The sequence below is a fragment of the Mercenaria mercenaria genome, chromosome 2, assembly GCF_021730395.1.
Source record: "Mercenaria mercenaria strain notata chromosome 2, MADL_Memer_1, whole genome shotgun sequence".
Taxonomy (NCBI): Eukaryota; Metazoa; Mollusca; class Bivalvia; order Venerida; family Veneridae; genus Mercenaria; species Mercenaria mercenaria.
The window spans coordinates 16,873,375-16,898,107 of NC_069362.1; the positions used below are offsets into that span (position 1 = coordinate 16,873,375).

At 34.4% G+C, this 24,733-nt stretch overlaps 2 protein-coding genes across 2 annotated transcripts; one reads left to right on the forward strand and one right to left on the reverse strand.

The window, feature by feature from the left end:
- Window positions 1-4,615: 4,615 nt before the first annotated feature.
- On the reverse strand, window positions 4,616-7,960 carry LOC123563382 (uncharacterized). Its single transcript, XM_045356141.2, has one exon. The coding sequence runs from the start codon at window positions 7,316-7,318 to the stop codon at window positions 5,507-5,509; it is 1,812 nt and encodes a 603-aa protein (XP_045212076.2). The 5' UTR covers window positions 7,319-7,960; the 3' UTR covers window positions 4,616-5,506.
- Window positions 7,961-16,479: 8,519 nt separating this feature from the next.
- LOC123562594 (uncharacterized) lies at window positions 16,480-23,952 on the forward strand. The gene is made up of 3 exons (XM_045355222.2): window positions 16,480-16,603; window positions 20,343-20,599; window positions 23,112-23,952. Exons 2-3 carry the CDS (start codon window positions 20,348-20,350, stop codon window positions 23,874-23,876), a joined length of 1,017 nt encoding a protein of 338 aa, XP_045211157.2. The 5' UTR covers window positions 16,480-16,603; window positions 20,343-20,347; the 3' UTR covers window positions 23,877-23,952.
- Window positions 23,953-24,733: the final 781 nt, after the last annotated feature.

Consider the following 24,733-nt stretch of genomic DNA (forward strand, 5'->3'; position numbering starts at 1 on the left):
CTGTTATATGTTTACTATTTAGCTCTTTCTACTAAGGGCTTATTCAAAACCAAGCGTCTTTGACCTGCCTCGATCCTTTATCAATGTTCATTTTATGATAAATTCTTTTATACTCACTGCCCTTTTCAGAAATAGTAAATCTTTGGTACTGAGAAGCTATCTTTCCTAGAAAATTGCAGAGGTGTACAGTTTATGGGCTATATATATAGTAAATTGACGCAGCTGTATGTTTCGTTAGAGTTTTCTTATTTAGTAATATATATCAAGGTTTAGTAGGTTACATTTCAAAGTCGAACATTAAAAGCATGGAGTCTTTAAGTGAAATTTTCTCTGGCTCGTTAGGAGTTATGCAAGGGGAGAATTTATCACCCTTTTTATTTAGTGTTTATGTAAACGATATTGAATGTACCTTTTTATTCAAAGGCACTACATGGATAAACTTTGACAGCATACAAGTATGTTTGTTGTTATGCACAGATGGTGTCTTTTTATTTTAGGAAGCACACGGAATGCAAGAATCTTTAGCCAAATAATGTGATAGATGGGAAACTTACTGTTACATACCAAAAAAAAAAAATGACAATAGTAATGCTTTTAGGGAGACTAAACCAAAATATGAGTTTCATATATGAAAGGGTTTTTTTTTTTCGGGACCTACTTAAAGGTAACCCCGTTCATTTGTTCCTTTAAAATGACTGGTAAGAGTTGGAGCACATCCCCTGGTAGCCTTGCAGATATAATATAATAGTTAATTGCAATAGACAGGACATTTATTCTTGCTTGAAAAAAAAAGCCCACATTTCATTTTTCTGAAAGTATGAAAGAAAAAAAAACATTTGGATAAAAACGCAATCATATAAAAGTTACCACACACTTTCACAATTTATGCGAAAACAGGTACGTTTTGTGAATGTACAGGTCAGAAACAGGTTATTATTACATGTTGAAAACTTGCAATTGTGACTATGTAAAATATACCAAAAAACACATAACTATTTGAAGAATTGCAAGATTTAAGTCATCGTAAGATAAGATTTTTGTCTCAGGTGATTGATTTTATCAAAAATAAAGTTCTATTAAGATAGGCTTGCTTGGGGTGTAAGGTAGAAATGCTTTGTTACTCGCAAAGTGGTACTAGCGCATTTGGTACTCCATACCCAAATGCAACCAAGTTTTTGGTTGTACCCGTAACACAATCCGTGTATCTGTCAAGGAACATACAGTTAAACGAATTTTGGTATAAATCAATCAGTACATTTAATGGGGTTTGCTTATATGTCCTCTATTGAATATATCAGTAGTAATTAAACTGATTTACCTTTGGATTGAGGGTACTGCAACGGTAACAAGAGCTGCCCGTAAGACAGCGCGCTCCACTTTTTTTCGGCGGTTTGACAGTAAAATGAATTTATGTCTCAATAAGACACCTCTACTTTAAAAGGAAGATACCACACATGCAGATGATGATGATAAAGATAGTTCTAAGTTTCAAGTCATTAGCTTATATTGTACTAAAGTTATATCCTGAAAGCGAAGATTGCCAAAAAAATCTTTCAGTTTGAAAGGGGCATAATTCTGTCAAAAATGCAATTATAGTTATGGGGATTGTAACCACACACGCAGCTAATGATTATAAAGAAGTATTTTTAATTTCAAGTCATTAGCTTTTTAGGTACCAAAGATATGTCTATTAACAAAGCTTTTGAAAAAAACAACATAAAAATAATTCCAAGTATAACCACTTTGTGACCTTGACCTTATGTATAATGGGCCCTGCACATACTTTGTTTGTATGGTGGGCACTGTTTATGTGAACTTACAGTAACATATAAGCAATAGTAACAAAGATATGACAGAAAAACAAAGGTTGCCGAAAAACTTTAACCTTGAAAATAACCTAAGTATAACACCTTGGTGACCTTGACCTCGGGTATAATGGGCCAAGCCCCTGCTCATACTTTGTTTATATGCTGAACAATGTGTATTTGACCTTACAGTTAGATATAAGCAATAGTAACAAAGATATGATAGAAAAACAAAGGTTGCCGAAAAACTTTAACCTTAAAAATAGCCTTAATAAAACTTTAAGTTTGAAATGAGCATAATTCTTTTAACAATGCAGTTATAGTTATGGGGATTGTAACCACACATGCAGATGATGATTATAAAGAAATGTTTTAAGTTTCAAGTCGTTATCTTTTCAAGTACCAAAGATATGTCTATAAACGAAGTTTTCGAAAAAAAAATAACATAAAAATAATTCCAAGTATAACACCTTGGTGAACTTATGTATAATGGGTCCAGCCCCTGCAAATACTTTGTCGGTATGCTTGACATTTTATGTTAAGTTACAGTAAGATATAAGCAATAGTAACAAGGATATGACAGGAAAAACAAAAGTTGCAGAAAAACTTTAACCTTAAAAATAACCTAAGTATAACAACTTGGTGACCTTGACCTTGGGTATACTAGTATTGGGCCCAGCCTCTACACATACTTTGTTTGCATTCTGAACAAATGCTAATGTGAAGTTACAGTAAGATATAAGCAATAGTAACAAAGGTTGCCGAAAAAAAATTAACCAAGAGAGCTCACGCCGACGCCGACACCAGGGCGAGTAAAATAGCACCCCTTTTCTCCGCATAGTGGAGCTAAAAATAAATCACGACAAAAAAAACTGAGCAGTCATGCACTTAATAACTGATGTTCACCGAAACCGTGTGATTTTTTTTGTCATTGCTATTTACGTTTTTTTTTTATTATTATTTAAATAATTTTTAACAGTTTTATTTTGCCCTTTAATCCAGTTTTGCATAGTTCTGAAGTTAAAGATAAAAGAAGTAAAAATAGTAAAATGGCAAACGATCGCAAGTCGTTTTACATGGATGACGTCTGTAATATGCACGTGTCCCAAATGGTGACGAGAGGTAGGTAAACAATTATTGTCTTTAACAGAGGATTGTGAACTTTGGAATGTTCGCCTTTTACGTGACATCATAACTATGTTTATTCATTAGACGTTGTAAACACACACGAGTCATATAGGACTGTTGTTGCGCAAGCAGAAGTAATGTAAACATAGTTTCGTGCTTTGTCTCATGTTTGTTGAAGAATGATTTCCCATACTGGCTGTTGGTTGGCGTCAAAATAAATTTTTATTTGTTTTAGGCAATTGAATTTCTTTAACGGAAGGTTTGCAAAGCCTTTTTAGACCTATTCAGGCAACTATCGACCCCAGCCCATATTCCTTGTACCTCTGATCAGCCTTCCGTGCTGTCCTATCATGATCTGCACTGTTCGTCATTCAGTCAGTACCTTTTGTTAAGCACCTCTTTTAATGGTACTATCCGAACTGAAAGATGGACAAGTTCATTATAAAAATTAAGCAGGGTAAGGGTTAAGAATATATGACAGTTACGACTTGTACAATCTATACGTTGATATTGTAATTGGATGGTCGAAATATAGTTGACCTCTAATTATCGAGATGAAAATCATTCAGGTAGAATCGATTTGAGAGTGTCAGAATTACCATTCGGTCACAAGAAACGCTTGTAAAATCTAGTACATTATCCATTTAGTCGCTAATTTGTCATAAAACTACGTATCACGTTTGACGGATATTTAGTTTATATTTACGTGACACATATGTTGACTTTGTTGTATAGAAGACCTTGCTCAAATTGTCATTGTATACAGTGCAAAATGTGGGTAAAGAAAGAAGTAAATTTAATTTTGAAGCAACATGATAACGTATATGTGATGAAGAGAATATTTCATTTGTGTCATTAATACTGCATTTATCAAACTCGTTGAAAAAAGTTATTAAATGTTCAGTAGAGTATCGCATTTTATTATTTCACTAAACTCGTTTAATCTACATAGTACGAAATTACATTCATGCAATATCCTCAAACTATTATACAAACTGTATTTTAAAAAAAAGCTTCAAAGTATTTCATTCAAATAACATTTTCGTGGAAAATAATTATTCAACCTTTAGGTATCTCGATGAAAAATTTACGATGTAAAGATTGCAATGTAACGTGCCTTTTAATTGGCTACAGATTATAATTATAGTAAACGGAGGTGTATTGAGTGTGCATGTATTGATATCGTTTGATTCAATGAGACTCGGAGTATTAAGTATCAAAATTAGGACATTTCAATATGGTATTATCTAAATGTTTGGAATTCTTTGTTGAATGTTAATTTATTTATTTATTTATTTATTTATTTATTTATTTGGGTTTTTTACGGCGCACCAACACAGTATAGGTTATATGGCGCCAAACAGGACCACGAATTTTGGTTTCACATCTCATTTACATCGAAATAAAAACACGAGGTACGGAATCAAAACTTGCATACCTGCTGGATTCACAGAGTTACAGCAAAACCAAGTGTTAAGACCCTATTAGTCGCCTCTTACGATCATGCAAGGGTAAGGCAGATGATTTCAATTCTTTTCATACATAGATCGTTTCAGAACCACATAGGGCTTGTTTGAATGTTAAACAAAAGGTGCTTTTTATGTTTTTGTAAGATCTAAGATATGAGTAGGTGGGTAGGTCTAGACAGCGTGTCGCAAACTCCTACCAAATATATTTGGAACTTTATTTTTTTGGTAAAATGGAAATAATGGTAAAATTTGAAATGACCTTTCAATGACATTTGCGTGCCCGCGTTAAATTGAATTGCAGTATAATAAATGCTTAAAATGGACCCTTCTGACACAAGTCTCCAATATTTCACGAAAATATTTCAACTTTACTTTAGTTTTATATTGTCAACGACAAAATTCATCGTACGAACTGACGGACATCTGGACAGATGGACGGACAAAGGGGAATCTAAAGGCCCCTACAAAATAGTTATTTATTTATCTCGGGGGGGGGGGGGGGGGGGTTAGGACACACAAAAAGCAGATAACATATCTAAATAATTAGTTACTTAGAAACTTTGTACAGCAACACAAACATGAGTCACAATTTATAGATTTATGACAATAAAATAAAAGTATTCATCCAATCATAATTAAAACAATTAAACGATGCATTAATGTAAATCAAAGTCGTGTATCAAAAAGGTTAACTACAGTCAAATCTAGGCTAAATCTATAAAAGGTACACTTTGTAATACCTGAAACCTACAATGAAAGTAAAATAATTTCTCTGAACCTTTAGCCTGCTGGCGGCAATTGGTTTTGAGCTTGCGACCAATGCAGACCAGTGCAGGCTGATCATGGTCTGCACTGTCCGCTATTCAGTCAGTAATAATTCAGTGAACATCCCTTCGAATAATAAATGGTATTACCCAATTTGAATGATGGACCAATCCATTTTAGAAATTTAGCAGGGTAAAGGTTAAAATGGCCTAATAAAGTAATTCTTTCACATGGTACCTTTTCATCAGTTCATACAAATGTATCTGTTTTGTAAAAAGATTAAAAAAAGATTAAATTAATGTGACTAATGCACAGCTTTCATGCTCTAGTAAGAAATCGTTATAAAGAATCTTTTTGAACTTTGTAAACTGTGATGAAATTATGTGATCTACGTGAAACCCAAACTAGCTTTGAAAGCTTATTAAAGTGTACAGCTTGTATGGCGTCCAGTTCAAGAACAGTTTTTATACGATTTCCATGTTCATCCGAATTTATGGCAATTAGTTTGTTCGGATCTTGGCAAACCCAGAATTCGCCCCCTCTACCAGCAGATACTCCAAATGGTACACCGTCCTCCTCGGCAAATCTAAGTAGAGATAAAACTTGGCCCTGTCTCTTCATAGATGTAACGCAAACTTTTGAGGAATCGGAAACCAAAATGACTACACTTTGTTGATCAGTATTTAAGCTTATGTACTTTGCAGACCTGAACACAGCTTTTGGAGTTGAAAACGGTAATGTAAAAAGTTTCTTTCTTATGGACTCGGAACCAATTTTCTGTACTAATTTTCCTTCGTAGGTAATAATACGTATTTCGTTCTCCATTGCGATGTATATCTCACCGTTGTGGTAAGTAATCCCATAGCATCTTTTGTTTAGGTTTATTGTTCTAGTTATGGTCATGGTATCACAAATGAGCAAGATATGTATACACGCGGATGTAGGACAGCTGACGGCTGCTTCATATTGCTCGATGGCTGTAACATCCCAAGGCTCTGACTCGAGCTTAACGTAAGCTTTACATACTCCGTTACTGTCAAACAATTTGACGTTTCCGTTAGAATTGTCAGCTAGAAGCAGTTTTCCATCTGTTAGAGCGCAAAGTCCTGTCACAGAACAACATTTTTGATCACATTGAGCACGTATATAGAATTCGTTTATTACGTTAACGTGTGACTTGGAGACGTCCTTATCTATGACGACAGAAATTATGTCTTCGTCTTCTTCTAAGATGTCGTTCAAATTGCTTATTGCTGGGTTTGGTGATTCTTCCACGTTATTCTCAACATAGGGAAGTATAGCATCCGTTTGTGTGTGTATTTCTTGACTTGAAAGAGCAAGTTGTTTTGGGGGAATAGTAGTCTTTTTCAGAACAGCATTTTGGTGTTCATGGTCTTCCGGAGTTTTAACACATAACCTAGACAACACAGTTCGGGTATTTGCTATTGACTGTTCATGTATTTCTTGAATAACTTTAGGTAAAGTTTCATCTTCGTTCCGAATTTCATCAATCGAACGCGCTCTATCGAAATCGTTCATCAGCACTTGAGGATCAACTGATTTTGGAATGGTTTCTTCATCATCAAAACTTTTACTAATCCTAATAACGCGTTTGTGCTTCTTACTAACACCAAGTGAGCTTTCATTGGGATTTCGGTCTTTCGGAGCTAGCTTAGTCATTTGGATTCCTTTATATTCCAGAAAATTCACTTGCTTGCAGTTTCTATGGAAGAGTGCTGCGCATACACTGCAAAATGAGTCGCTGTGATCTATGCATTCAAACTCAATAACTCTATTCGAATGGCTTGTGCACCTAGCACCTTTCGTTTCATTACCGTCGTTTTTGGTGCCGGAGTTTCTTTTTTGTCTTGTTTTTATCTCATCCACAAGTCCATTAAGTGCAAAATTAACTGGAAAATTGTATGCCCATAAACGTGGATGTATTCCTTTTCCTGGCGGCTTGGTGAAGTTTTTGCAGACCGGGCATTCAAAGCCTTGATCATCACCAGTTTTAAAATCACTTGTGATATAGGAGTTTAGGCATTCTGCACAGAATGTATGCATACATGGCAATGCACGCGGATTATAAAGTAAATCCAAACAAATCGGGCAAGTCACGTGCTCTACAAATGACTGTCGTTGAACAGCCATTTTACATGTTGTTACGCGAAATACCTTTACCAACAGGATGTCCTTTATTTGTTACAAATACAAACAAAAATGCATAACTTTGCATTCAATGTCTTTGCCGCATGATCATTTTGAAATATTTTCCATTAATCACTTCTTGTGCTCAAGTTTTCTTAATTACATGTGTCCTTTGGTTGGGAAGGAATTGAAAGACAGTGTAATTTCATCCAGTTATCCTCTTGTGTATCATATATAAGCGCCCATTTACCGAGCTTTTAAACAAACACAACTGACGCCTTCAATCAAACTTAAAGTATTGCGAAATAGCGTATTCTACCCTTCAGTGATCACGGATATAACAATATAGACAATATTTGTCCCTTCAATTTCGAGAAATCACAGCTCGCAAACACACGGATTGAAATTCTATCCAATGATCTACGCGGAAAGAAATCGCTTTAAATCCTTATCCACTAGTCCACGGAAATTATTTCTGTAACAGTCTCCAAACAAGCTCGGTATCTCAGTTTAAACAATATCCTTACTATATATTCATTGGATTTCTTATATCACTGTGGTTTTACCAATACTGTACATCAAAAAAATATATATATAAAATACTTTCTCTATAACAATTAGTGTAGCGTTTTACTGTCTAAAGGACATTTTCTGATTGCGGAAGTTAGAAGTTTCACGTGTTTTTGTTTATTATATAACTTCTGTGTATCAAGGATGTTTCTTAAGGTAGTAATGCTTTATGTACTGGTGGCAAGCTGTTAAAGCTCGCCCTTCTAAAACCATACCATGTTATGAACTGCCGAGTATTTTCCCGTTTCGACCAATTTTCAGGTCAACTTTTCACGCTTTGAAGTCAAGGTGAACTTTCTTCTGGTAAGCACAAACATGGTATTTATTAGAAGACTTTAGTGTCTATTTATCCATAGATTCTTATAGTCTTTTCGGCCTAAAACCTGTTAAAGAATACATGGTTGCCCGGGGTTATGCGTAATTTTAACCTAAAATTACGTAGCTAGTTTGGGATATGCTATTTAAATAATCAAAAAGCCCTTGAAGGATATTTCAACCGATACCCCTGAAGAATCAACATTTCATTGTGCATAGACCGGTCATGATTTGAACAATGTTGGTAGAGGTTCACTAGACAATGCTACATGCCAAATATCTAAGCTCTGTGCATTGTGGTTCAAGACAAGAAGATACAACTCTATGTAAAACTATGTTTGCCCCAGGGTGGGGCCAATTTCAATCTTAACCCTAAACCCTAACCCTAACTCTTAAAACCATAGAGCAGAGTGAATCCGAATATTTCGAGTTCATAATTATTCTAGAATCCATTGCTGCTTGTTTTGTTGTTTAAAACAGTAGTCCTCAGTTGCTCACACACTCACACAATACCAAGATTATAAAAAATAAATATGGTACTATTTTTTACACGTCCAGAATATTTATGTGATGCCGTCAGGTAGAAATAGAAAAAAACTACAACGACGCGAGGTTGAAACTTAGTAGTTGATTTAAGAGCTATAGCCAGTTGCTATAGCACTGGCCAAAACAAATATAAATTCGAGTTGTTTTCGGAAAAATCGAGATAAAAATCTCGATGGTGTTTTAGCACAAGCCCAGATAGTGACCTACTTTGGTATTTAAATTTCAACATTGCAATTATTCAGTTTGTTTTCTGTCCAACTGTTGACAGAATCATAAAAGATAAAAAATATGAAGAAAGAAAAGCACCTGGTAAGGCTTTCTACAAGATATTGGTTGGTAGAAAATGTATGAATTCCTTGTATACGGAGATAATTGAATCTTAAGTTGAGTAATTTAGAGGCACTGGCTAACAAAAAGAAGGGAATGTCAGTTTTAAAGTACAATGTAATGTATTTGACTGGAAAAATAAAATAATATAAATTTTTAGATTTTCTCCCTAGAAAAAAGTAAATATACTGTGGTGTTTACAGAGTTTCTTCGCTCAACAATTTTAATAGAAGATCTTCTTTATATCAGTACTTTGATGTGAATAAGTCATATATCAATGAGGATTGTCCCTGTATTCTAGCACTCTGATATTATTCCTGAAGGATGAATATCACTTATAAAACATTACATATGTGTCTGTGTGTCTCACGGCAGGTCACGTTGCATCCAATATTGAATGAATTTTAACTAAATGATCTTTTGGTTTGTTTATTGCATACAGTAGCTATGAATGTTTTATTACAATTTGTTCTTAAAACGATGAACTGTTCGTGCTCAAATTATATCAATAAATTACTGTTCTGTTTTGTTCTGTTCTGTTCTGACATTCTTACACTCAAATATCCACTTGTCATTACGCCATGATGTACATGAATTTTGTGTGCCCAACGTTATATAAATTCATGAAAACGTTTCGTAAGTCCCCTCCCAAAAAAAAACACCCCCAGAACCTAATATATATGTTCCATAATTTCCCTAGTTATATTTCTAGACTGAGTTACTATGTTATTAATGACATATCGTGATCCAGGTAAAAGCCTTTTGCAATATTTCTTTCCGATAGGAATCACGATCTGCCAATTTTCAGATGATAATTATAGAATAGTACAGACTTTAAATAGTAAAAATAGGCCTGGTTTGCCTATTAAAATAATTAATTTCTGAAATGAATATCAGCTGAATGAATACCAGTATTTTAATCGCAGACATAGAGAGGGGATGGAGTGAGAAAAAAAAGACTTTCGTGTTTGTGCGTAGAAACTTGGATGTTTTAAAAACTAAGAGAAAATAACTAACCAGGGTTCAGGATAAAAGCTGTTCATTATTTTTCTCCCTTTACCGGGTGCGGTGACTTTTTGAAGTAGGATGGCTTTTTTGAGGAATCGCCGTAAAATCCAACTCACTAACTCACTCTTTTAGACTTCATTATTTACATTTCTTGCTAAAACTGATATTTTAGAAAATATTTTCTTTTATTTCTACACTTTTCAATTTTACTACTCTTCGGTGACATGCAGCCTTTTTATGTCGAATCGCCGTAAAATCCAACCAACTCATTCACTAACTTGACAGTTTCCACAAGGGTAAATGAAATAAGATGGGTTTTTTATTATCATTAAATGTACTTGGGGTTAATGAATGCCTTATAAGACTTGGTTACACCAGAAAAATACAATTATAATCCTTAAAATTCCAAATAAACTTATTTCCTCATTTTAAGTGATATTATCACACCATTTTGTTTGAGGTCGAACAAATTTGTTTGTTTGTAAGATACTTGTGAACATTACTGTATTACTAATACTGCTACCAAAGAAATTCCCCGAAACAGAACAGAACAGAACAGAACATCTCGTTTATTCTCTCAATACATGTACACACATGCAAATATGAGGAATTTACAATAGACAATATGATCTATTACGAGGCTACCATATATAAACACATCAAAGTACAGTATATCAGTTATAAACAATTAATATTAAACACATGATATATGCACAATTCATATTAATAGAAATAATAATCTGTAAATATGGAGGAAAGATTACATTCTAATTTCTAGCAATTCGTAGGATAACCTTTACAAACTTACAAAGCTTCAAAAATTCTGATTTGTTGCTAGTACACATTAATTTTTCTAATTTAAACATATTCGGACGTCGATAAAAATATGGTTTGATAAATTGTCTTCTGGCATCGGAGAACTGATCGCATTCGAATAAATAATGAAATTCATCCCCAATTTTGTTTCTACATGAGTTACAAGTTCTTTCATTTATTGGTATTCTTGACCAGTTTCCCGTTTCAATAGGAAAGCGGTGATTCCTTGTTCTAAATTTAATGAAATTATATAATAGAGAGGGTTGTAGTTTGGATAAATAAGGTTCAATACCAAAAGAGTTCTTAAATACTCTGTAGAATGTGCTATTGCTTGAATTTTCAACTAAAAAATACCAATTATTTAAGAATAAATCCTGTAGTTTTTGTTTAACGGTCATCTTTAACCATTTTGCATTCGGAAAATTTTGATCTGTCCATATATTAACAAGGCCGCATTTAATCAAAATAGATCGAACATTGTATAACCATGGGTACTTTATTTTAAGCATTTCAATAGGTATGGTTTCTGTTGATTGTAAAATATTTTTATGAACTGCAGTTGATAATTTGTTTGGGGTGTCTCCACCTTCAGTTACACAGAGCCTTGACCAAAACGAAATTATTTTTTCTTCTATATCTATTGACAATGGCATACATCCCGTTTCACCATAAACAAAATAATTAGGAGTAGACCTTTTTAATTTTAATACATATTTTAAAAATTTTAATTGTACACGCTCTATTAAATCTAGTTTACCAAAACCCCATATTTCAGCTCCATAAAGTAAAATAGGTCTGATAGTTCTGTTAAAGAGATCTATTTGTAAATCTATTGGAAGGTTAAGACGATTGGAGTTTTTAATAAGACTATACATTGCCCTAGTTGCTTGGTTTGAAATATGTTTTTTACAACTAAGAAAAGAGCCACTTCTATTAAAATACAGACCAAGATATTTATATTCATTCACGACCTCTAGGGCTTCATTTTTAAAAGTAAAATTATATATAGGTTGTCTACCTTTAGCAAAAACAACAATTTTCGTTTTTGAGATGTTTACCTTAAGTTTCCAAGTATCACAGTATTGTTCGTAAGTATTTAAAGCTTTCTGTAAGTCATTCGCTGTTTCTGCCAATATTACTGTGTCATCAGCGTAAAGTAAAATAAAGATTTTTAAGAGATTAAAGAGTTCATTTGTATTTTGTTCATTTTGAATTGTTATTCCTCGTACATTACTGTTATTTTGAAAAAAGTCCTTTAGATCGTTTAAAAATAGTGAAAAAAGCAAAGGTGATAAATTTTCCCCTTGACGAACTCCAATATTACAAGAGAAAAAGTTAGAAAATTTTGAATTTACTCTAACACAGGATTTTATGTCATTATACATATTTCTGATGACTTGGAGACACTTTCCGTTGATTTTGGTATTCATTAATTTTTCCCATAAACCATTTCTCCAGACCGTGTCGAAAGCTTGTTTTAAGTCAATAAATGAGCAGAATAATTTTCTCTTGTTATTATTTAGATATTGAATAATGTGGTGTAAGATGAATAAATTGTCTGCTGTTGAGAAACCTTTTCTAAAACCCGCTTGTATATTGTTTAAAATGTTATTAGATTCAACATAGTCAGTTATTCTTTTATTTAAAATACTGGTAAAAACTTTTCCTAGACAGCTTAACAATGTTATAGGCCTATAATTTTCAGGTTTTGTTATGTCGCCCTTATTTTTATATATTGGGTTGATAATACCTATTGTCCAAAGTTCTGGGATTACACCAGTTTCATAAATTAGATTAAAGAGTTTAACATATATATTTTTCATCAATGGTAAAGATGCTTTTATTTGTTCATTTACAATTTTATCATAACCACTTGCTTTGTTATTTTTTAAAGTTTTTATTGCTGCCATTATTTCATTTTCAGTAATGGGAACATTTATTTCTTCGTTTATTTCATTTTCAACATTATTATTATTATTATTATTATTATTATTATTATTATTTTTATCATTATTATTATTATTATTATTATTATTATTATTATTATTATCAGTATCATTATTTTCATCATCGCTGTTATTTACATTTTTGAAGAAACCACCCGTCATAAATCAAGAAAGCGGACCCGTAATTCGATTTACGTATTCTCCACATGAGATTTCGCCATTCTCCGGAATATATTGAAGGCAATGTGACAAAGTGAACTATCGTCCGAACAATTCCGAAATGTCATACCCGAATACGTAATCTCGCGGGAAATTCCGAGCGGTTAGTTTAAACTGTATTTATTTCTACAAATTTAATATACAAACATGAGTACTATATTTAAATTAACAAATTTTGATAAAAAGACATACATCAATCAAAATAGTACAAACAAACAAACAAAGAAATTTTCAATCGAATGGATTGGAAAACAAGCTACTTAAAACTTATATGAATTCCGCTCCGTAAGAAAAACAGAGGTTAGATGAAGAATAGTAACTAGGCTGTATAAGTATGTGTATCATGTTATGTTAATCGGGATACAAATGTGAAAAATATATGCATAATGCAAAGTTTGTGTGTGTGGGGGGTTTTTTTTTGTTTTTTTTGTGTTTGTGTTTGTGTGTGTGCGTGTGCGTGTGCGTGTGCGTGCGCGTGTGCGTGCGTGCGTGTGTGTGTGTGTGTGTGTGTTTTAATGATGATTGAAGAATTAACGAGCATGTTTATGCTATTGTCTCTCGTCGTCGTTTGGGGGTGGGAGAGGGGAGATGTTGATTGTCGATGCTTATGTATTGAATCTATTTGTTGAGATGATAAATCGTTGAACGTCAGTGAATAGGGAAATATTATGTTGATAAGATAGATGTTCATCGCCATACCGTAGATTGTTAAGAGTTAGAGCGCATTGGAGATTGGAAAATATGTCACTTCGAAGATTTTGGTATTTTCGACAATGAAGCAGATAATGGTCGACAGTTTCTATCTCACCACAATCACATCTAGCGGTGTTTGTGATTCCTCGGCGGTTGAGGTCATAGTTAAGGGAGCTACAACCTAGACGTAATCGAGCATGAAGAATTTGACCTTTTCTGGATCCAGCATTAAATAAAGGATTTGATTTCGGTAGGTTTTTATTCAGATTTGATTTGAAGGCATTGACTGAAGGAGATGATTTGATATGTTGAGGAAGTACGTTCCAGTCGTTTATTGTCTTAGGAAGAAAGGAAGATTTGTATGAATGTGACTGGCAAAGGATATTTCTGATGTTTCTTTGATTAAATCTAGTATTGATATTATGTTGGTTTTCAGGAATTAGTGAAGACAGGTAGGCGGGTGATAGACCATTGACCATTTTATAGAACAAAACAAGGCGGGCGGTTATATAATAGGCATAGAAGGTCAGAATTAATCAACAGTGAATTGTTTAATGTTTAGTAGTATCGTTAAATCAAAAAAAAATATAGTGCTTTGTATGACATTTGTACATTTGGTTCAGTTTTTATATAACATGTTAGAAATTTTTTAGAGAATGATTCGAACCCTTTCATAGTCTACAGTGTTCCATTAGGGTCAGCGCCTGCTCCCTGTGAACGCGAAGCGTGAACGTACGACGGTACGATGGTGATAACACGACAGTTCGATGGCAAAGCGCGACTCACCATCGTACTATCGTGTTATCGTCATCGTACTGTCACACTTCGCCATCGTACCGTGTTACCTTCGCGCTTCGCTGCGCTGGTCCTATCGGAACACCGTAATAGGCTATGTTGCATATTAACGGTCGGTCATTCTGTGATGTTCAAAGAGAAGTAACAAAGATTGTAATTATGCAAATGGAAAATAAACAGTTCCTTCCCTTCTGGATGTGAACGGCATTATTAAGGTTCATGTAAAGTGTTTGCTTACCTCCTGTGATTCAGAATGGTTCGCCTCCTAGACTATTGTGTCTTAAAATCTACCAAAGTGCTGAAGACAAGATGGAAAGTTGCTGTGTTATGGACGGACTACCAGTCTCTGGTCTCTGTTATATATCATGTATTACTACTGTCCAAGTTCTAGTTTGAGAGGGACTATCAAACTTCTTTCTCAAAATATTGTTTTTCTAAATTTGTCAAACGTAATTATATATAATGTATGTAATGATCAGACCAACACCTGTACATGATCATTCTCCGGTTTAAAGGTTTGAAACCTAAAGCAATTCAACAATGTGTCATTAGTTGTTTTTTTTATTTTTTTTATTTTAACACTTTGCAAACTGACCAAGTTATCTCTCGTGCGAAGGTCTTTCTGTGAGCGACATTTATAGAGTGTTCTATGTAGGAAGAAGAGGGTAACGGACTCGCCTCTGTTCATCTCTGGCTTGTGGACTCTGGTGCTTATAGCCAAATGATTCCCTTGCGAACTGTCCAAACGGCTAACGATTTGAAATGTTGCCTCAGGAGTAGGTTGAATGTGTTCACCCGAAGGAGTACATTTAATCGCTTATAGTAATAATAAAAATAATAATAATCATTACAATGATACTTTAAATAATAATAGGCAATATCTTTTCTAAAACATGGAAATATTTTAATTCTAACAGTTCTAATTTCACTTTCAGTTTGACATTTTATATTTATTTGAAATGTACATTTTCAGCTCTCGGACTACCTCGAGAAATATGCTAAGCACACATTGAACGTTATCAGTTGTGCTTATGTCAAACTTAAACAGAAAGCTGTGAGGTTAGAAACAACATTCAGCTGATGTCGAACTGCAATATCAAAAGCCTAACTAAAATTCAGATAAAGATCAATATTTGGCCGTCAAATTTCCAAAGTATTATAGCTTTAGTAAATCAGGCTTTGAAATCATGATATTACCCGAAAAAGCAAGCTGATTCTCAGGGGGTCAAGATCTGTTGAGCATATACTTTGCGTGACCTGAAATAAGTCTAATTCTTTCGACAAATTATCAACAACTGTATGGTATATATATTAAGATATATGCATAACATTGAGGGCTAGCACTTATTGAACTTGTTGTATAAAAATGATAAACTGATCAACAATAAATCAAAATATAAAATGACCCCTGTGTAAGATCCTCTATTTATATGATTTTGGTGTTAACATGTGACAAGTAAAATTAATTCGTCTGTTGATACCATTTTTTTCAGCGATACCTGACAAAAATGGGGCACACCAAATTGTTTCCATATTCTTTCTTAAAATGACATCAAAGAATGAGCTACACACGGTAAGTAATATTTCTATATATATATATATCAATGAATGAATTTTGTTTCAAACAAATATTAAACATATACAAGTATCGTTTCTTAAAGCAGCACAGTTTTGGAATAGTATAATACTTAATTCGAAATTTCTATTCACCTTTCGAATATAAAAGCATTGTTAATTTTTTCGAAAAACCTGATAGAATGGAAACTCGTTTATCTTCCATTGCGGGCTGTCGGGTGAGCCAAAAACCTTGGTCAGTATGTTCTGTGGAAACCCTTGTTTTTAACCGTGACCATGATAAGTGTGACAATCTCATTTCTATTCAATGGATGACGTTTAAGTTGTTGACGTTATTAATGACGTCAACGTTCTTTACGTCAGATAACGTTGTTTCTAAGGCACGACGTCTAGACACAATATACGTCGAAGATAAGCAAAAGCCATAGAAGCATTCAACAGGTTATATTGACAATTATGGGACATAAATAAATATCAGGTAATTTAATTTTCTTGTGTTTTAACTTTGTAAAACTCCCATATTAAAGAGAATGGACTCTAGCCTCAACCGGGATTCGAACCTCGGACCTTCGGCTTACCGTGCCAACGCTCTACCAATTGAGCTACCGAGGCCACCCGATACGAGAACCGCTACGCACCTTCCCTCTTATTGCGAGACATTGGCACTCCTGGCCAATGTCTGCCGCAGACTGTTAACCGATTTCAGATGCACACTACAGCCAAACTGCTTCGCCCTGCATGGGCTCCAAGGGTGAGCATCCCGGACGAGCCTCCAAATGTGACAGTCTCAGGAAAAATGTGCAGCCTCGACCGGGATTCGAACCTCGCACCTTCGGCTTACGCTCTACCAATTGAGCTACCGAGGCCACCCGATACGAGAATCGCTACATAATCTATCTGTAACTAAATTTTAGAGCCTTCTTAAGAAGTGTAAGAATAATTTCTCGATATTTTAATATTTTCTTTTTCCTTGTTGTCGTACGATCTGGATATCAGTCCCTTTAATACTCACAGCCAATGTTTCTTTATACAGGATACAACTATTTCTATGGACTGTTCTTTTTTTTAAATGTATACCACTTGAATTGATACTCTCTCTTTTAAAAAAAAAATAATCAGTATTTTTTATGTAGAACTGTTTAGCTATTTGTTTTTAACTCTTGTTAAAGATAAAATTATATCAAACTCTAGATATTTTAACTCGAACACACGGCATCCTTTCCCGAGGACAGAATTTCTTAATTCGTGCACTCGTCATCTTATCTCGAGCACACGATATCTGATCTCGAAAACACGACATCTTATTTTCACCGCACGGATTATTGTCCAGATCATTCGACATCTTTTTTACCCGAGCACTCGAAATATTTTTCGATCACTGGACATCTTACCTCGAGCGCTCGAATTTTTATGTCGACCTCACTTCATCCTATCTCAAACGCATGACATCTCATTTCGATCACACGATGTCTGATTTCGATTGTTTGACATTTCATCTCGATCGCCCGACATCTTATTTTGACAACACGACATCTAATCTCGAGCGCACAACATCTAATTTTGACAGCACAACATCTTATCTCGAGCGCCACGTAATCTAATCTAAAATATAGGTGTATGTCCTAAGCATATCACCAAATATGGGTATGAATACAAAGTTGATTACATGAGGTCCATTAAACGTAAGGTAAACCAATCAAAGTGCTTAAATGTTTAAATATTGTACGTATATATCAGAAACATTTAATGTAATTTTAGTAAATCACTTTTAAACTTTAAGGTATTAGATCACTAAATAGTAATGTTTACAAAATGGCCTTTGCTTGGTATATTCTGAAAGGTAACCGTGTTTTGCACTATTTTGCAATTTTTAAACAACTTTTACTGTGCCGTTTTTTATCAATTTTGTATAACTAATGGTATCTCCTCAAGCTCAAGTAGAGACAAATTTCAAAGTGATGGCCACTGTCCAAAACGTTTGCAGAGAACTCATTTTACCATTAATTTTAATAAAAGAAACATCAAACTATTGGTAAACGATTATAAAACACAAAGTAAAAATGTCAATATCAATTTTTCTATGGTGCCTCAAGTAAACGGATTTAATGAGACAGAATTCATACTACATCATCGAAAAAATAAGGTCGAATGCTGTGTTCCTGTTTTGAATTTTGCTTACTCCATTTAAATATAACCTTAGGGCAGACGTAAAACCTACTTAAATTTCTTCCACAATATATAATCTAAGAGTGAAAGCAAAATAGAGAACTTTCACCGCGCATAACTCAAAATGTTTAAAGATGTGTACCTCTACCCCTTCTGTTTAAGTAGTAAATTCACTTTGAACACCAAGAAATCGCTTTTAAGATTCATCTTTTTTCCATTTTTGTACAAGAAATCAATAATAAGTCTTAAAAGAAGTAAAAACTTACTAAAAAAAAGGAAAATAAGGAAAATAAAATTTGGTCCCAGAAGGGCTTGAACCTACGCCCCCAAAGAATTGCAGTAAAAGTAGGTTTATGGTAGTAATTGAATACTCTTCAAAAAGAAGGTTCTCTATTAGTGATCTAATACCTTAATAAAGATTATTCTTTTTATAATTTTTGGCTACAAAATATTGATCTATAGTTACACCGGCAAGCGTCTTCCTAACTGCATTCACATACAAATAGAATAGCAGTTTTGTCGACTTACTACTTCATATAACAAACAAAATCCTCACTGATAAATGACTGGGCTTTTTTTACATTAAAAACCGAGCAAACAATTTTTAATGCCGAATGTTATATATCGAGGTGGTTTTACATTTGATACGAAGAGGTGCTTGAAAATTCGAATGTCGAATGTCGAGCTAACATGATGCGTAAAAGGTGTTTGAATTTGAATGCCGAACGTCGAGCTGACTTGAAATTTAAATGTTTTTAGAAAGCTTGAATGTTAAATATCGAGCTGACTTGATACGTATAAAGTGCTCGAAATTTGAATGTGGAATGTCTATTTGAATTTAAATGTAAAAGTTGCTTGAAAATTTGAATGTCGAACGTCGAGCTGACTTGAAATGTAAAAGTTTTTAGAAAGCTTGAATGTTAAATGTCGAGCTGACTTGATACGTATATAGTGATCGAAATTTGAATGTGGAATGTCAATTTGACTTTAAATGTAAAAGTTGCTTGAAATATTAAATGTCGAACGTCGAGCTGACTTGAAATGTAAACGTTTTTAGAAAGCTTGAATGTTAAATGTCGAGCTGACTTGATACGTATAAAGTGATCGAAATTTGAATGTGGAATGTCAATTTGACTTTAAATGTAAAAGTTGCTTGAAATATTAAATGTCGAACGTCGAGCTGACTTGAAATGTAATTTTTTTTATTTTTTAGAAAGCTTGAATGTTAAATGTTGAGCTGACTTGATACGTATAAAGTGATCGAAATTCGAATGTGAAATGTCAATATGACTTCAAATGTAAAAGTTGCTTGAAAATTTGAATATCGAATGTCGAGCTGAAATGATATGTAAAAGGACTGGTGCTCGAAAATTATTGTGTAGTGGTTGTAGGTATATAAGGCCACTTCCAACAGTCTTTCTGTTGGGTTAACCCTTTAGCGACGTGGTTAGAGTGTCCGCCTTCAGATCACGAGGTCCGGGGTTCGATCCCCGGTAGAGTCTGTGGTATTTTACTACAATGGCGACGAGGATGTTTGACGGATTCATGCATTTGGATGAGGCTAGAAACTGATAGGAGGTTCAGTTGATGCCTCAGGCTAGAAACTGATAGGCGGTTCAGTTGATGCCTCGGGCTAGAAACTGATAGGCGGTTCAGTTGATGCCTCGGGCTAGAAACTGATAGGAGGTTCAGTTGATGCCTCAGGCTAGAAACTGATAGGAGGTTCAGTTGATGCCTCAGGCTAGAAACTAATAGGCGGTTCAGTTGATGCCTGGTCAACTTTGATTCATATCATCAAAATTCAAATTCTGTTTAAAGCTGCTGTCATCATGGACCTAATACGAAAGCATGTATAACAATGAAATACCTTTATAAAAATACTTAAGTAAATCGGACGGACGAACAGGTCAGTATACAACCACAGCAATCAAGATATAAAAATATTATATTCGATACTTTACATTATTGACATGGGAATAAATATGATAAATGAGAAATTTATTTGTAGAATATTACAAGTTATGAGGTCCATTTACATTTTCTATTTTCAGAGTAGATGGATGAACCTTCACTGCAGACGACATTACGTAAGAAGTACAACATCACTGACAGATTGCTGGCAGAAGGGAGATTTGTGGGATTGATTGGCGACCACGCTACCAGCTTCGTCTGTCTCGGCCTAGGGATTAGGTGCCTTGTTATAGCAAGAGTGGTTCTTAGCGGTGACGTCATAGATTATGACCTCTTGTCACTCATTCCGCTGCAGATTCTCTCACTATCGTACCAGAACGTAGCAAAGAAAATAAAGGTGAACACACAATCATATCATTCTTCTTTATCATAATTCCATAATTCTAATTTCTGCCTTCTGGCTTAACCTGCATCCTGCAAAATTTCTAAAATGGACTGATCCATTATTCAGTTTGTGCAGTACAACGTATGATTCAAAGGGATGTTCACTGTAAATTTATTGACTGAATGGCGAACGGTGCAGACCACGGACATGCAGGCAGACTATGATCTGCACTGGCCGCAAAGGCAAAATCACTTGCCACCAGCAGACTAAAGGCTAAATTGAAGAACACAAGTAATCATAAAAAAAAAAATAGTGAAAAGCATAATAACATTTTCATTACATTTAGTACCTTTTTGGTGAAGGTTTTTGTTCCTATGCTCTGTTCTGTTCTGTTCCTATGAATAATTCTGCCTCAACTACTACAAATATCCTTTGAAATAAGCAAACCGGATTGACACAACTTCCGGGAACTATCACATATACTCCAGATTCTTAATTAGGTTTAAATAATAAAAAAATTACTAGTTCTTGTCATGAATAGCGTAACATTTTACAATTATGATAATTAGTATTATACAAGGTGTTTCCATTTGAACCTTCGAGAATGTTCCCCTTTTTCTCCTCAAATAACGATACTTGGAACCACGACGACGAAAGTCGAAATTCAAATTTAGCCGTAGCGATTTAGACTTTCTTGTTTGTTTTCACCATCTTAGGTTCGGCTTTAGCTTCGTCTTAGTTTCAGACATTCATCATTTTTTACGTTCACAAACATGATTTGGACTTAAACTCTTTTAGAGTCATGGAGCATCATTCACGAAGACATATTCAGTCTCTGTTGTATATCTAATTTCTCCGTTAGATATGATTAGAAACTTTAATGAAAAATAGGTGCAGAAAAATTATATTCACTATAATATGAGTAAATTCGTACACTAAACGAAATCGCTGAGTTTCCAGATTTTCAATGATTATCTAACGCATTTCCAAGTAAGGTAGTGAAACAAAAGTATCCCAAGAAAAAAATATATTTTAGGAAAAAAAGTAAACGAACGTTTGGTTAAAACATCGCATTTTACAAGTGTGACAATGATGCATTTCGTGTGCTCTAATTCTTAGGCTGGAAATTATATTACTTTGATTTGTTTCAAATCTACTTTGCTCTTAGCAACAATAAAGCATGTTAGTTTTCTGACACATGCTAATATTTAGAACTACTTAAAACAATACATGTGGTGAAGCAAAAAAAAAAAATACAATTTGGTCTATGCATACTCGTACAGTTTAGCGAGGCACTTAGGAATTTTATTCAGTATGCATTAAATAACATTTAAAAAGATTTGACATGATGACCATTAACATGGAAACAAGAACCTTTTTTGACATATGCAAGATTTTATAATTTCTACAGTTGCTTTCCTCATGCATGAAGAACTCGATTTGCATAGGAAGTGTACGTCGTATGGCGTAAACATGGTCATTTAATATGTAGTATGTTCCATTAAATCATAATTTGTGTTATAAGATTTAATGGTGCGGTTCTTTGAAAATTAGCTCCGATAGGAATATCCAATAAGCCATCCACTGTATTATCGAATGTGTAGGCAACGTCAAACAATTTGACAAAGGGCAAAACAAACAAAAACGAACAAGGTCGACGCCGACTTGGAACTGTCAGTGGCAAAAATACCAGTGTTTGTAGACTGTCCGTTGTTATTAGTTGTAACTGAAAATGTTTGAACCTTTTCCTTTCTTGTTCTAATTACTCATTTTTTGCTTAATTTATTTACAAATGTACATAGATATACTTAAGATTCGTTGTCAGGTTGTTTTGTAAACGCTATACAATCTCTATAAAATGTAAAGTTAAAATCACTGCTAATTTTCTTTGTCCACATGACTGTGTAATTCATATATAGCATATGCTCTTACCTTTTAAGGGTCACGTTACTAATGGAAACATTAGAAGACAATGTACTCAAATATCAGTATTTTCTTTAGATAATTTATCTTTACCATTTTTAAGTTACTGTGGATTGATGTTTCAGAATCCAATTTGATCTATTGTTATCATGATTTTTTTATTGTTTGCCGTATATTTTTCCGAGGTCGTTGACTTACATGTTTATGGTCTCCACTTTGAGAAAGTACAGACTTCAGTTAATTTCTATGTATGTAAAGAGGAAATATAATGAATAATTATCTGTTCGATATTTCTAAACATAAAAGACAAAATGTTGATTTGAAAAGTCTGACTAGTTTACGATAATGCAACTTTATTATGACGAATGCTCTGCCTTTACTGTCAGTGTAATTTCAAAATGAGGTTAACGTAAAAACGTACCGTACAGACGCCAAAAATAGTAAAAGACGTTGCCCCGTCCCAGAAAAAGACATTTAGGTTAGCCACCTCGTAGTTAGAAATTCTGCACATTGCGCACACGTGTACATTGTGTATAATATTTTATTCTTCAGACTGAATATATTGACTGTGAATGTTTATACATTTTGATGTTATTTTCAGATAAGAAGTCAATTCAAAGCCACTCAAGTCTATCAGATGTGTACGAGCACAAACCAAGCTGAAGTCTGGGATAATTTCACATCTACTATACGTGAAGTTTATATGCCAGAACGAGGCGACATTTGGTGCAATCTCACACTTCAGCCTCCAAAGAGAAACGAAGTTTCACCGAGATCACTCTCTAAAGAATTTGACAAAAGATCCAGCGTCAGTTCAGACAATGCTTATTCTTCAAAGCACGATCTTAACTTTCCTCAAAAGTTTCAGTCTCCAAAAAATAGCGTATCATTTTCCAGAACAAGTTCAGTCGACTTTGAGCAACCATCCGTGGACTTTTCAAAGTATGATTCTATTTCCGCAATGTCACATGGATTCGATTTACCATTTCTAAAGTTAGGCCCAAAGTTATCCGAAAGCAGTGAATCCTTACCTCCGAAATTGCCATCACAAGCAGCTAATAACAGCTGGTTGAAAGATCCCAGAAAGAATCAAAGCATGCTAAACCTTGATATCAAATTTGAAAGTTTCGTGAATGACTCTCCTACCCTTCCAAGCGAGGACAGGGAGATTTCTGTCATGGGCTTATCCACTTTTAGTGCCGATAAACTCAACATTTCTAACAACTTTATTGATATCAGAGACACCTCGAACACAACTTTGAGCGATACAAGTGAAACGAGTGAAGAGTCAAGTGGACGGCTGAACAGGTTTTTCAGAAGGGTTTTTTCCTGCTGTTCCGAAAAGTCGAGACGGTCGATGCGCTAGATAGTTTTTTCTTTTTATAATTAAAATAGAGATAATTTCTCAAAAATGAAAAAGCGAAACCTTTTAAACAAACAGATATTGTCTTTTTTTCTCTTTCCACTTACCCATGAAAAAGGTAAAATTAAATGTCACTGAGGTCATTCTTTAAAATTATGAACACACCTTACACCGAATATTTGTTTCACATGACTGTGTTCAGCGGCGTTTTCAAAAGCATTTCAGTTATATGAAGGTACCAAGTTATTGAAAACTGTTCCTGGATTCCGTACCAGCACTTAGTTGTTCCAAAGTAACTGACAACTTCCCCACATGAGGAGGAATAATGTCTTACTTGAGTGGGGACTGACTGTATTGCTTCACCCAGGTTGATAGGTACAAGCTGCATTGCAACAGCCACGAACCATATTTATTAACATTCTCATATTCGATTTTTCCCGGAGACTTGTATGTAGTTCGAATATTTATGTAAACAGTACGGCATTTTCATATTTCATCAAAAAATCACTTTACATAACTTTTGAAAAGGGTTTGGATTAATTTCCAAGTGGTGATGATTTACACTTTGGCTATGTATGTTTGTGTATATACACAATATACAAACAACAACATAGAGTTGTCCATGTAGGAGTGTGTGCTTAGGAGTGATAGGTTCTTGGAAACGAGGGCAGTATGTGTTAGGGAGTGTGTGTGTATGGGGGTCCTGGAACGAGGGCTATGTGTGTTGGAGAGAATATGGTTCCTGGGAACGAGGGCTATGCGTGTTTAGGAGTGGGGTTTACTGGGAACGAGGGCTATGCGTGTTTTGTAGTGGGGGTTCCTAGGAACGAGAGCTATGTGTGTTGGAGAGAATACGGTTC

Excerpts from the sequence above, each read along its gene's own strand:
- LOC123563382 (XM_045356141.2), bottom strand. The coding sequence starts at position 7,318 with ATGGCTGTTCAACGACAGTCATTTGTAGAGCACGTGACTTGCCCGATT.
- LOC123562594 (XM_045355222.2), top strand. The coding sequence starts at position 20,348 with ATGGATGAACCTTCACTGCAGACGACATTACGTAAGAAGTACAACATC. Across the intron at positions 20,600-23,111 it reads ACGTAGCAAAGAAAATAAAG|ATAAGAAGTCAATTCAAAGC; the intron begins GTGAACACACAA and ends TGTTATTTTCAG.